Below are 15,135 nucleotides of genomic sequence, written 5' to 3'. Positions count from 1 at the left end.
GCCCCCTCTTTCCTGCACTATTCCAGTGCACGGTTGCGATCAACCTTATAGATAGAGGATTTCTGTCTTTAGATATACCAGTCTTCCATCTCTCTCTCTCTCTCTCTCTCTCTCTCTCTTTAGACTTATTTTGGGACACCTGAGTGGCTCAGCAGTTGAGCGTCTGCCTCAGGCTCAGGGCGTGATCCTGGGATCCCCCATCAAGTCCCCACATCAGGCTCCTTGCAGGGAGCCTACTTCTGCCTCTGCCTATGTCTCTGCCTCTCTCTGTGTGTGTTTCTCATTAATAAATAAAATCTTTTTTTAAAAAAAGTTTAAGATTTATTTATTTATATATTTGAGAGAGAGCATGACCTGGGGGAGAGGCAGTGGGAGAAGCAGAGAGAATCTCCAGCAGATTCCCTGCTGAACTCAGAGCTGCATCCCATGACCCCAAGATGGTTACCTGACCAAAATCAAGAGTCAGATGCTCAGCCGACTGAGTCACCCAGGCGCCCCAACACTTCGTATCTTTTAGCCATAACTTTTAGCAGCTCTCCTACATGTTTTCTCTTTCTAGCACTTTCCTCTTTAGATTTGCTTCATACCTATTGTCAAACCATTTTTCTCTGTATTTGGACAAACCTATCTGGTCTCCGTTGATAATGTCCATTTCTTTAATAATCACAAATTTAGCTTCTTTCACAGTAAGCCAGTCATCTTGGATGGATATAGTTTGGGGATCCAGATTAAAAAAATCAAACAAGGGTTCCAGAAAATTTGGAGGGCACATGATTAAAGGTATTCGAGCCCAGGAGACCCTAATGCATCAGGGAGAGAGGTACGGAGTACCTGTTAGGTCAATAAATGCACATATACACACACAAACATTCACACGTCCACATGTCTATATAAGCACTCATGTGATGTGTGGGTGTCAGAGAACCTTTGCGACAAAAAAAGGTCTTTGAATACTAGGCAAACACCTAACAGCACTCAAATATACACAAGTATGGGGGAGCCTAGGTGGCTCAGTGTTTGAGCACCTGCCTTTGGCTCAGGAAGTGATCCTGGGGTGGTGGGATCGAGTCCCACATCAGGCTCCCCATGAGGAGCCTGCTTTTCTCTGCCTGTCTCCGTGTCTCTCGTGAATAAATAAATAAAATCTTAACAATATATATGTGTATATATACACACACACACACACACACAAATGCACTCGAACACATGGTCCTGATAAGACAATAGCTAATGTGTTTTCAGCTTTCATTTATAAAACAGCTTCCCACGCATTCTCTCTTTATAACAACCTGTGAATAGAATTTGTCTTAATAGCTTTCACTCATTGAGCGCTCACAGGGCCGGACACTATGCCAAGTGCTTGAAATGCATTATCTCATTTAGTCTGCACAACAGCCTATGATGCTCACCTTTAGCCCATTATACAGAGGGAAACACCGGGGCTCAAAGCCCTTAGGCAATTTGCCAAAGGTCACTCGGCTGGAAAATGAAGACACTGCGAAGTACTTTCACATCCTCCCCTCTGACTTCACACATCTGCTGCACACTCACACTTCCACCTGCAGGGGGCACCCTCACCATTCCTGAGCTGAGAGTGCAACTGAGCCAGAACTCTCACCTCTTTCTATCCTGGAACTTAGGAAAGCAGGACTTACTGGTCATTTTATTATGTTTCCAGGGCATAAAAACCTGGAGCCGAAGCAAGGCAGAAGCATTGTCCAAACTTATCATAAGATTTATAAGAATATACAAACAGTAACAATTTATGGAACACCTTCTAATCGCCAGAAACTGCACATAATGAACCAGTGTTAACCCTCACAGCCACCCTGAGGTGGAATCATCTGTGTCAGTGGTGAGGAACTAGAGGTTTAGAGAGGGTAAGTGATGCCATGGGTCACACACGTAGTAAGTGGCAGAACACACGTAGGTCTGGCTCTTTCCTTTCCACTATCAGACGGTGGCACCACCTCTCCACAGATGGAAGGCTCAGTGGGCAAGCCTGGGGCCAGATTCCCACATTTGGTTCCTGATTGGATCCCATGATTCCTCTGCCCAGAGTCAAAGCCTTTTTGTGATCTGTGCTGCAGCCACCTGCCCTGTAAAATTGGGAGTCCTAATACCTGTGGGCTCGGGACAGGGTGCTGAGTGTGCCAGCCAGTGTCTTGCTTGCAGAAAGCAAAGATATCTTTAATTACAGCAGTGAGCCTCACCTTGACTATCTGGGGGATCTCTCACTCATCTCTGGGTCTATAGCTCCAACTTCATCTGTGATGCTCCCCCAATTCTGAGTTGTGTAACTTTTCTTCCCCCAGCTGGAGAGTGTCCAGCTCTCCAAGGAGACCAGAGAGCCCCCAGCCCCTCCCCTGGCACACCTGGGTTCTCACCCCCGCCAGCAGCAACTGCAGCAGCAGCCTGGTCAGCAGGAGTGGGGCCAGACACTAGCTCGGGAGTGCTCACCTTAGATCCCAAAGCTCTCCAGACCTCTCTGGGAGGGCCAGTCATGCCTCCCACTTTCTCAGCAGACTCGGCCTCAGGCCCTAATTCCCTTAGCCTCTTCCCTGTAATCTTTTGATTCCACCTCTGCCCCTCATCAGAGAGGCTCTGGCTGCACCAGACCACTTTTCCTGGGAGCTCCATGCACCCACACTGAGGGTACAGGCAGGACTTACTGACCCCCCAGTCCGTGGTCTGCTGTAGGCTTCCTTTCCTGGGACTAGCCCAGACTTTGCTTCTGATGCAGCCCTGGCAGTGGGTCACTGCAGACAGCGGCTCTGCAGGGTATCCCGTCCAGAGGTGAGGCTGACCCCAGCTTGAGTCTCTTGGTGCTGCTCCCCCTCTTCAAATAATGTCCTCTCCCACAGTGCTCCTCACAGTGCTCAGCCACACCTGGGGGCTTGCCAGGAATCAATGCCCCAGGTACCTACCTCCAGGCATCAGGCCCGGGTCCCCACATTCCGCAGTGAGCTCCCAGTCCTCAGGCTTTCCTGCCACCCTGGGCCACTAAGCCCAGTGGACACCTTATAGCAGACAGAGATGGCAACTTTTTCCTTTTTATTTGGCTCCTTCTGTTGGCTCTCTCAGCTCACAGACTTGGGGTATCAGCACAGGCAGGGGATGTGGACAGCACACTGTCATCCGACCACACCAGGGGTCACCCGCCCTCCCACATTCAAGTCCCCCTGTCCAAAAGCCCCCTTTCTCCTATAGAGCAGCAAGAGAACACAGGACTCAGAGGCACAGGACTGCAAAGATCACTTTGAGAGAAGAGTTCAAGTCCAAACGGAAGGATCCTGCACCTTTCTTGGAGCCGCCACCCCTGCTTGGGATCCGGGCGGCGAGAGGGGTGCCGGGCAGTGCGGCCCTGGGCTCGAGTTCCTTCCCACTGGCCAGGCTGCCTCCTCTCTCTCTCAGGCCTCAGCCACTCCGTTGTGGCCCGGGGGTTTGGGGCAGTCTGCCCGTTTGCAGCCGTGGCCACTGGCTCCTCCCTCCAGGCCTCCGGTAGCTCCCGGGAGCCAGTCAGGAGCGCTGGGAGCCCAGCCCGGGGCCCGCTCGCAGGTGGGCCCGCGGCCAGGCCGAGGGAGCCGCTGGGACCCGGCGCCAGCTTCCCGCGGACGCCTGGGCCGCGCCCTGAGCCTCGGCCGCCGCCCGGGGCCGTCCGGGGGGCGTGCGCGGGGAGCACGAGGCGCAGCGCGGCGCGAAGGGCCCGACGGGCGGCGGCGCGGGCGGCGGGGGGCTGGAGCCCGCTTCCCCGCTGCCCCCCGCGGCGGCGCGCGCGGCCTGCCCGTGGCACTCCAGGTGCCCGCAGGGCCAGCGGGGCGCGGGGCTGGCGCGCAGCACCAGGGAGAGCGCCGCGATGCGGTGGATGGCCCTGCGCAGCGTGGCGATCTTGGAGAGCCTCTTGCCGCCCAGGTCGTGCCGCAGCGCCCGGCGCAGCGCGTTGAACGCCTCGTTGTAGTCCAGGATGCGCTTGCGCTCCCGCACGTTGGCCGCCATGCGCCGCGCCTTGGAGCGCACCGGCCGAGCGCGCTTCCGGCCGCCCGCCGCCTCCTCGGCCTCGCCCTTCTCCCTCAGCACCCCCAAACGCCTCCCGGCCTCCGGGCGAGAGCCCCCCGAGTCCTCGGAGGAGCCCTCGGCCCCCTGGAGGCCCCTGAGGCCTGGTCCCGGCACGCGTCGGTGCATGGCCTTCCCCGGGCCTCGCTGCCCCCCGCTCCAGCCCACTGGGCTGGCAGGCCACCTCCGGAGCCTCGACTCCTGCGGGCTGGACACTCCCCGGACGGGCCCTCTCTAGCTGGGCTTTATGGCACCACGTGGCTCTCCACCCTCCCCATCCATCCATCTCCCTCCTCCTGCTTTATTACCTGCCTCCAGGTAGGCTGGCGAGGGAGGAACCGAGAGGAAGGAAACGACGAGGGGAGGAAGCATGCAGATTCTTGTACTAGGGGACCAGACGGGGCGGCCCGGCCACGCCCGGGGCAGTGCTCCAGCCGCCAGGGGGAACCCGCCCTGCCTCACTGGGGGGCCTCTCTCGGGTGACCAGGTTGAACCTTCTACACCTGCAGCCCCCAAATACACCGCCAAATTTGGCCTCTGGGCGGGAGTGCTGGTAGGTGCACAGAAGGGTCACAATGGTAGTTGAGTGTGTTTCAAGAACCTGGAAAGTTCTTGTCCAGGCCTGTGGACAACCACAGAGCTGTCCTTGAGGAAAGCATGACTGTCCCAGGGGGACCATACAGAAGGGCCCTGCAGGTAAAGGGGACCTGGAGCTTCTTGCTTTTTCAGCTACTTGAGTGAGGCTGGCTGGGATCTGGATTTGGGCTTTTAATGGGCCTTACTCTCCCTCTCCCTTGCCTTTGGCTCCTACTTCTGAAGGCAGAGCTGGACTGAGTCAGCAGCAGAGGGTGATGTCTCTCTGGCTCCCCTTGTGGTACCCATCAGGGGCATCTCTTGGTATTCGGGGCCCTTGTGTCCCATGACACAGAGCTGCCATGTTGTGAACTCAGAGAACCCACCCCACCCACCCATTCCTGGGGATTTGAATTTGTAATAGTCTCAGAAATAGAATAATACTAGTCCTAGAGGAAGACCCTCAATGGAATTTCAGGCATCCACAAGTGAGTTATTTGGAGTACCAAGGTCAATCTCATTCTCAGCCATAGTCCAAATGCCTCAAAATGGAAAGGCTTGCTCTGGCATCAGCTGGGATGGCCATGGGGTTCACATTCATCTCACCAAAGACCATACCAACAATCCCATTATTTCAAACTGTTAATTGCTCCATGGTGAAAGAGAACAGGGCACTAGGAAACAAATTATATATGTATCTGTGTGATAATTTGTTTTATTGTCAGTCTTGCTCACTAGACTGTAAGCATCCTTAAGGATATTTGTATTCCTAGGGCTCTGTTCCCCAAATCTGCAATATCTATGAAAATAAAAAGTGAATGAAAGCAGATAGAACTGGATGTTTTCTCCTCTCAATCTCTTTCCCATCACCCCACAAATACACACATATGCACACATGATCACACAAAAATATACACCTCCAGGAGGATTCTACACAGAGCATAGGCCACAGATGTCTGAGCGCCCAAGTCCACCCATCCAGCTCAAGTCACAGGATGTCAGTCTCACAGGATGTCAGTCTCACTGGATGTCAGAGTGAGAGGCAGAGAGAGTCAAAACCCAGGAAATCTGGGACACCTGGGTAGCTCAGTGGTTGAGTGTCTGCCTTTGGTTCAGGTCGTGATCCCGGGGTCCTGGGATCGATTCCTGCATCAGGCTTCCAGTGAGGAGCCTGCTTCTCCCTTTGCCTGTGTCTCTTCCCCTCTCTCTGTATCTCTCATAAATAAATAAAATCTTAAAAAAAAACAAAAACAAACCAGAGACTCTGATTCCTGAGTGTTACATTCTATGGCCACCTCTGCTCCCACCCTAATTCATGTCCCTTAGCGCCTCAATGTCACTCTACAAAGAATGGAGTCATTGCCCTGCTCATGGCTTTGCCCAGCCCTTCAGAAAAGCCTGGCCCCTAGGGCCAAAGGTGGGAGTGTCAGGAGATAGCAGGTGGACATTTTAGTCCCAGAAGGGCCAGGTAGAATAGGTGATTTGGTAAGTGGAAGCCCTCTTCTAGCCTTCCCCCAGCCAGTGTCCCCTTATGAAATGTCCCCCATCCATGGCACCTTGGGGCCTATGAGTGTTTCCAGAGAATTCCCCCAGACAGGGAGTCAGGAGACCCAGGTCTAGTTCTGCTACCCACTTGCTTCATGACTTTGTACCAGTCATGGTACCTCAGTTTCCTTTTCTTTGCAAAGAAGACATCCTTTCTACAAAAGAAGGTAGGCAGGACCAGCTACATAATTTGCATGGCCCAGTGCAAAAGGGAAATATGGGGCTGCTTATTCAAAACTATTGAGATTTGAAGATGGTGACAGCAGAGCATTAAACTGAGCTTGGGGCCCTTCTATGCGGGGAGGGGGGGCAGGGTGCACAGGTCCCAAGTCCATGAAGCTGGCCTTGAGTATAGGACACAGTAGTGTAGTGGTAAAGAGCACAAGCTTTGGATGTAAACTCATCCAATATTTGCCTCTTCCTTTTTTTATATATATATTTTAACAAATTTTCTTTATTTATTTGAAAGAGAGAGCACAGTAAGGAGAAGAGGCAGAGGGAAAGGGAGAGGGAGAAGCAGACTCCCCACTGAGCAGGGAGCCCAATGCAGGACTCCATCCCAGGACTCTGAGATCATAACCCGAGCCAAAGGCAGATGCTTAACTGACAGAGCCACCCAGGTGTCCCTGGTATTTTTCTCTTTCATAAAAACCTCAGGAAAGGCTCGGAACCTCAGTCCTCTACCTGCCTCAGAGGACTCAGCGAGGTGGAACCCGGTGAAGAGTCGGCCTCAAGAAACACCATGCCTGGTTATCTTGAGGGTAACCTCAGTCTGAGTATGACCATTAACAGGTTTCCTCTCCCCCATGTTGTCTCCAGGGAGCGCATAACACATGATCAGGAGGAAAGGGATGGGCAAGCCCAGAGCCCCCCTCATGAAGGATAGACATGAGTTCCCCGAGGAATCCTTCCCTTCCCACTGATCCCCAGGGCAGCCTCACAGAGGGGACAGTCTGCCTGGGGCAGTGTAGGAGCTAAAGGGAGGGTGCCAGTCAGGTGATAAACATACTTAGGGATGCCTGGGTGGCTCAGTGGTTGAGCATCTGCCTTCTGCTCAGGGCGTGATCCTGAAGTCCCAGGATCGAGTCCCACATCAGGCTCCCTGCATGGAGCCTGCTTCTCCCTCTGCCTGTGTCTCTGCCTCTCTCTCTCTCTCTCTCTTTCTCTCTCTCTATGTCTACCATAAATAAATAAATAAAATCTTTTAAAGAAAAAGATACTCAAATAGTTTCAACCAAGTATAAAAATTAAAAAGAGCTTGGCTGACATAGAGAAGGGTTGGGGTAAGGAGGGAAGGTCCCCTAAATGAAGAAGGACAAGCAGGAAAGAATAGAGATTATAGGCTGGAAGCCAGGAAAAGTCCCAATAAGCCCAACTGCCCTCCTCCTGGGCTGACATTTGTTACCTAGAGTTTCCTTGGCTAATCCTATTTCCAATACCAGCCGAACTGATGAATGCTGGGACCCCAGGGAGAGCACAGAGAGCAGAAGTGACAAACCGGTGCCCACCTGCTTACCCTACCGCAGGTGAGCAAGGGCCCAGCAACCCAGGTATAGCTTGAGGGGATTCAAGGTCAGCCTGTAGCCTCCTAGGTACACAGGTTGGGAAGGCTCTAGGCCGGAGTTCTGGATGGAGTTCAGTGGACTGCAGGGAGTCACTAGGCTCTGCCACAGCTTGCTAACCTTTCCTCTGTGAAGCCAGCCCTGAGCCCTTCCCTGCAGGGCTCCCCTTCTTTTTTTAAATTTTAATTTTATTTAAAATCAATGAACATATAGTGTATTTTTAGTTTCACAGACAGCATTTAGTGATTCATCAATTGCGTATAATACCCAGTGCTCATCACATCACATGCCCTCCTTAATGCCCATCACACAGTTACCCCATCCCGCCATCCATCTTCCCTCCAGTGACCCTCAGTTTGTTTCCTATAGTTAAGATAACCTTAACTATAAAAGACAAACCTTTTATGGTTTGTCTCCCTCTCTGATTTCGTCGTATTTTATTTTTCCCTCCCTTCCCTTCCTTTCTGTTTTGTTTCTTAAATTCTACATATGAGTGAAGTCATATATTTGTCTTTCTCTGATTGGCTTATTTCATTTAGCATAATACCCTCATAGTGATCCAAAGGGGCACTTGCACCCCAATGTTTATAACAGCGATGTCCACAATAGCCAAAATATGGAAAGAGCCCAGATGTCCATCGACAGATGAATGGATAAAGAAGATGTTACATATATATATATATATATATATATATGGAATATATATATGGAATATATATATATATGGAATATATATATATATTCCATGTAACATATATGGAAACCGTGAATGAAATCTTAACATTTGCAACTACGTTAATGGAACTAGAGGGCTCAGATCCCTGGGTGGCTCAGCGGTTTAGCGCCTGCCTTTGGCCCAGGACGTGATCCTGGAGTCCCGGGATTGAGTCCCGCATCAGGCTCCCGGCATGGAGCCTGCTTCTCCCTCTGTTTGTGTCTCTGCTTCTCTCTATATATATATATCATGAATAAATAAATAAAATCTTAAAAAAAAAAGGAACTAGAGGGCTCTCCTTATTAAACTCCAACTCAGAATTTAGCAGATCATATTGTATTCTTGTGTTCATGCTGGGTTCACATTTAGGTCCCAGTCCTACCACAGTGTCTGGTACATAGCAGGTGCAAGGAAATATTTCCTGAATGTTGAATAGATGGTGTGATTCCTGATATTAAGAATTTCATGGGGATCCCTGGGTGGCGCAGCGGTTTGGCGCCTGCCTTTGGCCCAGGGCGCGATCCTGGAGACCCGGGATGGAATCCCACATCGGGCTCCTGGTGCGTGGAGCCTGCTTCTCCCTCTGCCTGTGTCTCCGCCTCTCTCTCTTTCTCTCTGTGTGACTATCATAAATTAAAAAAAAAAAAAAAGAATTTCATGAAACATTGGAAACTCCACACTGGTCTGATGAAACAAACTCTATATTCAAATCCAGGAAACCTTTATTGAGCATCTACAAATACCAGGCCCAGTGCTATAGGCTCTCATGTGTGTTGAAGCTGCAAACCTGTATTAACTTAAGTCTAGAAGCTCAGGATTAAAATAGAAGGATATAAAACCCAGCAGCCAAATAGAAATACTTTAGAATCCCCCACCCACCTCGTTCCCTGGGGGTAATTTGACAGTTGTCAAAACCTGGTTCTCTGCATGCCTGGCTGGCTCAGTTTGTAGGGCACAGGACTCTTGATTTTTGGGTTGTAAGTTCAAGCCTTGTGTTGGGTGTAGAGATTACATAAAAATAAATTTTTTTAAATTTTTATTTATTTATGATAGTCACACACAGAGAGAGAGGCAGAGACACAGGCAGAGGGAGAAGCAGGCTCCATGCCGGAAGCCCGACGTGGGACTCAATCCCGGGTCTTCAGGATCACACCCTGGGCTGAAATCCATGCTAAACCGCTGAGCCACCCGGGCTGCCCTTTTCTATTTAAGTTTAATTTTTTTTAATTTTTAAAAATATTATTATTATTTTTAAAGATTTTATTTATTTATTCATGAGAGACAGGGAGAGACACAGGCAGAGGGAGAAGCAGGCTCCATGCAGGGAGCTCGAGTGGGATTCGATCCCGGGTCTCCAGGATCACACCCTGGGCCAAAGGCAGGCGCTAAACCGCTGCGCCACCCAGGGATCCCATAAAAATAAAATCTTATAAAAAAAAGAAAAAGCTGTGGTTCTCATATTGTGTTTTAATGGCAGCAGTACCTCTGACCTTATCCCAGATCCACTGAATTCAAAATTCTGTCTTAACAGCAAAGTAGTTGGAATGCTCAGAAAGACGTATCTGATTCTCCAGAGTCTCACTCAGTGGCTATTAAATTCTAGTTTGAAAATAAATAATAAATAAATAAATAAATAAATAAATAAATAAATAAATAAATAAATCCTAGCGTGCATAGGAATGACTGTTGAGGTTATTTACATCATACTTGCATGCTATATCGTAGGGTTTATTCAAGGATGGTTTTGATTACACGCAATTTTCTTCTTGCACGTTAACTTTAGAAAACCCTACCCCTGCGTTGGTTGGAGGGAAAGTTTATGACAAGAGACAACTGTAGGTCTCAAAAGGAACAAAGTGGCCATAGAAAATCAGCAAGGAAAAAAATAAATGAGATTGAACCACCGACTTCTCTTCGGGTCCCCTAACATGAACCCTCTAATCGACCTTAAGACGACGTTAGGAAAAGCTAAGAAAATGCCCAAGCAGCACCATTCCCAGGTCCGGGAAGGGGCTCTCCCTCCAACCCCTCCTTCCCCACCCGGGGTCCCCCATACAGCTCTGGCTCTTCTTTCCCGCGTTCCGGACTTTTCCAGGCCAGCTCCCCACGCCCTTCCCCTGCACAGATCAGGACATGGCCCCGGGCTCCACATTCATAATTCTGAGCCACACTCTCCCGACAAATGGCCCGGCGCCCCGCCCAAGAGGAGCGCCCCCGCCTCCCTCGGCGCGCGGCCCCCAACCGCGGGAGTCCGCCGAGGCTCGGTCCCCGGGGCGTGCTGCTCCGCGGGGGGCGCGGGGGCGCGGGGGGCGCGGGGGGCGCCGGCCCTTCAAAGGCGGGCCGCGGGGCCAGTATTTCCGAGGCACCCGCGGGGCGCCCGGGCCTCCCGCCGCGCGGCTGGATCCGCCCCCGCCTCGGAGCAGCGCGTCCCGGGCCCGCGAGGCGCGGAGGGAGGAGGGGCCGCCGCCGTGATTTAGGGCCAGGCGGTTCCGCCGGCGGTCGCGAAGGTGCCTATTACCGCTCGGCTGGGCCGGGATGTCAGAAATTCCTGCTCTTCCTCTGGAAGTTCCGGCGTCGTCCCCCCCCCCGCCCCCCCACCTCCAACCCCCCCTCCCCCCACCCCCACCCCCACCCCGCCTCCCCGCCCCCCCCAGGGGAGAACAGAAGTCCCACCCGAGAGAGAACGGAGCCCGCGGGGTCCTGAGAACCGGACGAGCGCCCGAAAGCGACCTCCGGAAGGCCTGCCTCTCCCCTCGCCTGCAGCGGGACCCTCTCCAGGTCCGCTCCGAGATCGTGGAGGGATAATTTGGAACCTGGCACATTTGGGCTGGGTTTCAGGCGCTGCCCATTCATTCATTCATTCATTCATTCAACTGAAGTGCATTGACTGCCTAAGGAGTTCGTTACTGGTGTAGAGTAATAAAACAAAAACCTGTCCTCATGGAAGTCACATTTTTTTTTTTTTAAGATTTTATTTATTTTAGGGAGAGGGAGAGCAAGAGCAGGGGCAAAGGGGCAGGGGGAAGCAGACTCCCCGCCGAGCAGGGAGCCCTACTGGGGCTGAACCGCAAGACTCCGAGACCATGACCTGTGTGGAAGGCAGACCTTAACCACCGGAGCCACCCATGCGCTGGAAGTCACGTTCTAGTGCGGAGAGCAAATCATAACGAAAATAAGGAATTTATGAAATAAATAAGCACTATTAGAAGTACATTAGGAGGTAATAAATGCTCCCCGGGGAAAAGAAAAAAAACAGCAGAAAAGGTAGGACGCAGAGAGTGTGTATAGGTTCAGGGGCTGGGCGGGCAGCGGGGTAAAGCAGAGCTCACCTGAGAAAGTGACATCTGAGGAAAGACTTGAATGTGACAGCATGGTGGCTTTCTTGAGGAAGAGCTTCCAGGCCGCAGGAATAGCACAGGGCAAAGGCCCTAAGGCAGGAGAGTATGGACAAGCAAGGTGGCCAGTAAGGGTGGGGCAGAGTAAGAAGCCAGTTTGTGTTGGTGACATGGCCATGTAGGCCACCGCAGTATCTTCCAGTTTTACTTGGGCGACAGAGGGAAGCCATTAAACATTCATCTCCTTCCCCTCACTTCATGGAGCTTTCAACAGGGGTGCCTGGCTCTCAGTCCAGGGAGCTTGCAACACTTGATCTCAGGGTTATAAATTCAAGCTCCATGTTGGGTGTAGAAATTACATTTTAAAAATATGTTAGGGCAGGGACCCCTGGGTGGCGCAGCGGTTTAGCGCCTGCCTCTGGCCCAGGGCGTGATCCTGGAGACCCGGGATTGAATCCCACTCCAGCTCCCTGCATGGAGCCTGCTCCTCCCTCTGCCTGTGTCTCTCCCTGTCTCTCATGAATAAATAAACAAAATCTTTAAAAATAATAATAATATTTTTAAAAATTAAAAAAAAATTAAACTTAAATAGAAAAGGGCAGCCCGGGTGGCTCAGCGGTTTAGCATGGATTTCAGCCCAGGGTGTGATCCTGAAGACCCGGGATTGAGTCCCACGTCAGGCTCCCTGCATGGAGCCTGCTTCTCCCTCTGCCTGTGTCTCTGCCTCTCTCTATCTGTCTCTGTGTGTATCTCATGAATAAATAAATAAAATCTTAAAAAAAAAACTTAAATAGAAAAAACATTAGCTTTCTCTTTCCCTGACTGTTGGATGAAGACTCCCTCCACCCTACTTCATTTCTTCATGTTAGTGTCCTCCTTCCCCTACCAGTGCTCTGGGGCGTGTCCTTTTCTCTCCTGCCTCCCCTCCACATCTCCTGGCTCATCAGTTGCTCCTCCCTTGGTTTCATAGCTTCCCCCCTTCACTGGCTCTTTCCTTGGAAATAGAAAAGTGCTCAGGCTGCCTTCTCTGAGCTAGTCTTTCTCTACATACTGCAATGATTATCTTCTTCCTTTCATCTCCCAGCATCAATTCTCACTCCTCATAAGCCAAGTCTGGCTCTTGCCACCCCAACCCCCAGTCTTCTAAAACCCTCTTCTTATTCATTCATCTCCCCAGTTACACATTTATTGAGCATCTATTTACCACGTCTTGTCTTAGGTACTGAGGATACAATGATGAAAAAAATGAACAGGGTTCCTATCCTCATAGGGCTCACCATCTAGTGCAGGATACCATCTCATAAACAAGTTATTTCAATAGCACAAAACAAGAACTCAAGGTTTAGAAGTAGGGCAGAGGAGTATGAGTTTCTCTGAGGGGTCAGGAAAGGCTTCACAGGGCACGTGATGCCTCAACTAGATTTCAAAGGATGAAGAGGAATTTGCCAAGCAGACAAGGGGTAGAAAGACATTGAAGATCAATGGAACAACATGTGCCAGGGCCCGGAAGTTTAAGCCATCAGAGTATGATGAGGACAACGCAGTAAATTGGCTTTTCCAAACCATGATATGAGAGACCAAGAAGTGGGAGGGGAGGCTGGGGATTACTAGGAATCATGCCCCAAAGCTTGGGTTTTGGTTATTGTAGGTCCCTGAATACCACAGAAGGAAGTTAAGTTGATGAGTGACACAGTCATATACAGATTGTAGCTATAGCTCCTTGAGCAGTATGGAGAATGGATTTAAGGCAAACTCCAGTTAAGAGACTACTGCAGGGATGGGACGCCTGGGTGGCTCAATGGTTGAGTGTCTGCCTTTGGTTCAGGTGGTGATCCTCGAGTCCCAGGATGGAGTCCCACATCGGGCTTCCTTCATGGAGCCTGCTTCTCCCTCTGCCTATGTCTCTGCCTCTCTCTCTCTGTGTGTGTCTTTCATGAATAAAATAATAAAATCTTAAAATAAAGAAAAAGTGATCCCTGGGTGGCTCAGCAGTTTGGTGCCTGCCTTTGGCCCAGGGCACGATCCTGGGGTCCTAGGACTGAGTCCCACGTCAGGCTCCCTGCATGGAGCCTGCTTCTCCCTCTGCCTGTGTCTCTGCCTCTCTCTCTATGTCTATCATGAATAAATAAATAAAATCTTTTTTAAAAAATTAAATTAAAAAATAACTTTAAAAAAAAGAGGCTACTGCAGGGGTCCAGGTGACAGGGGAGGGGCCTGAGATATGCAAGTTGGTGGGATGGGGGAACTGGAGTCAACACCTGTTTGGAAACTAGAACTGGCACAGGGGCCACCAACTGGATGTGGCAGATGAGCATCTCCCCATCCTCCTTCAAGAACCAGAAGCCTGGGATTTCTGAGAAGACTCTAGTGATGGGCTCTCTAGGGTCCAACTGTAGACCTACCTGGAGAAGGCCCAGGTAGGGCAGAGAGCTGATGGCGTTATGGTCACCTCTGGGGGGTAGCCGGGAGACCTGGGAGACTGGGGCATTCCCATGCCTGCTTTTGTTATCATTGTTGTTTGCTAAGTAACATTCCAATAGTCTTCTTACCTGGGGGGAGGGGCACCTCCCTGGTGGGATTTCAGGTGGGAGGGATTCCTCCCAGCTGAGACAGACAGGGGTCTTGATTTGAATGTAGGAACAGGTGTCGCAAAGAAACAGGCAAGACAGGAGAAATTACTCTGCCAGTACCTGGGCCAGTAGCCTCCAGTGTCCTGCAGGGGCATCCCTAGGAGGTTACTGTCTAGGCAGGGTCCAGCCACCCGGTCTCCTGTAATTCCTATGAGTTTCTTTAATTTGATCCCCAGTCTTTCTTTCCATTGACCTTATGAGCTGCCTCAGAGCTACCCAGTAAGTTCCTCTTCCGCTTAAGTGAACCAAATTGGGTTTTGTTGTTTACAACCAAGAATCCTGACAACACAAATTCCCAAGCCAGTCCCTGTACCTATGGTGTGCCAGCTTTGAAATCTGGGCCAGGTCACTTAGCCTCTCTGATCCTTAGTTTCCTCATCTATAAAATGAATTGATAACTGCCTCCTAACCAGATTGTAATAAGTAAATGACAGCATGCACAGAATACCCTTGGTGCTGTGCGTGGCACATAGGCACTTAATACAATTTTGTTATTATGATTGTTATCCTCTTTCTGGCAGACTTACCACCCAGGAGTTCTTTCTTCCAAGCTCATGCAGGCATATGGCCCTCTACCCTGCCCCTAGGTTCAGCCTACAGAGTAACTCAGCCAAACACATGCTGGCAGCTTGTTTCTTCTTGCTCTAAAGCTAGAATATTTCTGGATTCTTCACTTATACTCACCTCTGGTATGTCTGTAATGCTTAACAGCAGAGTGCTTG

The 15,135-nt window shown here is 50.7% G+C and overlaps 1 protein-coding gene and 1 long non-coding RNA gene across 2 annotated transcripts; both read right to left on the bottom strand.

The window, feature by feature from the left end:
* Window positions 1-3,037: 3,037 nt before the first annotated feature.
* Window positions 3,038-4,508, bottom strand: BHLHA9 (basic helix-loop-helix family member a9). Its single transcript, XM_072782181.1, has one exon. The coding sequence runs from the start codon at window positions 4,180-4,182 to the stop codon at window positions 3,520-3,522; it is 663 nt and encodes a 220-aa protein (XP_072638282.1). The 5' UTR covers window positions 4,183-4,508; the 3' UTR covers window positions 3,038-3,519.
* Window positions 4,509-11,400: 6,892 nt separating this feature from the next.
* LOC140607443 (uncharacterized) lies at window positions 11,401-14,325 on the bottom strand. Its single transcript, XR_012009454.1, has 3 exons — window positions 14,186-14,325; window positions 11,778-11,876; window positions 11,401-11,592 (listed from the first exon to the last, which is right to left on the bottom strand). It is a non-coding gene; the product is annotated as an uncharacterized lncRNA (long non-coding RNA).
* Window positions 14,326-15,135: the final 810 nt, after the last annotated feature.

Source organism: Canis lupus, chromosome 16 (assembly GCF_048164855.1).
Source record: "Canis lupus baileyi chromosome 16, mCanLup2.hap1, whole genome shotgun sequence".
NCBI lineage: Eukaryota > Metazoa > Chordata > Mammalia > Carnivora > Canidae > Canis > Canis lupus.
The sequence above is the reverse complement of the archived record's forward strand: the minus strand, read 5'-3'. Positions and strand labels throughout refer to the sequence as shown.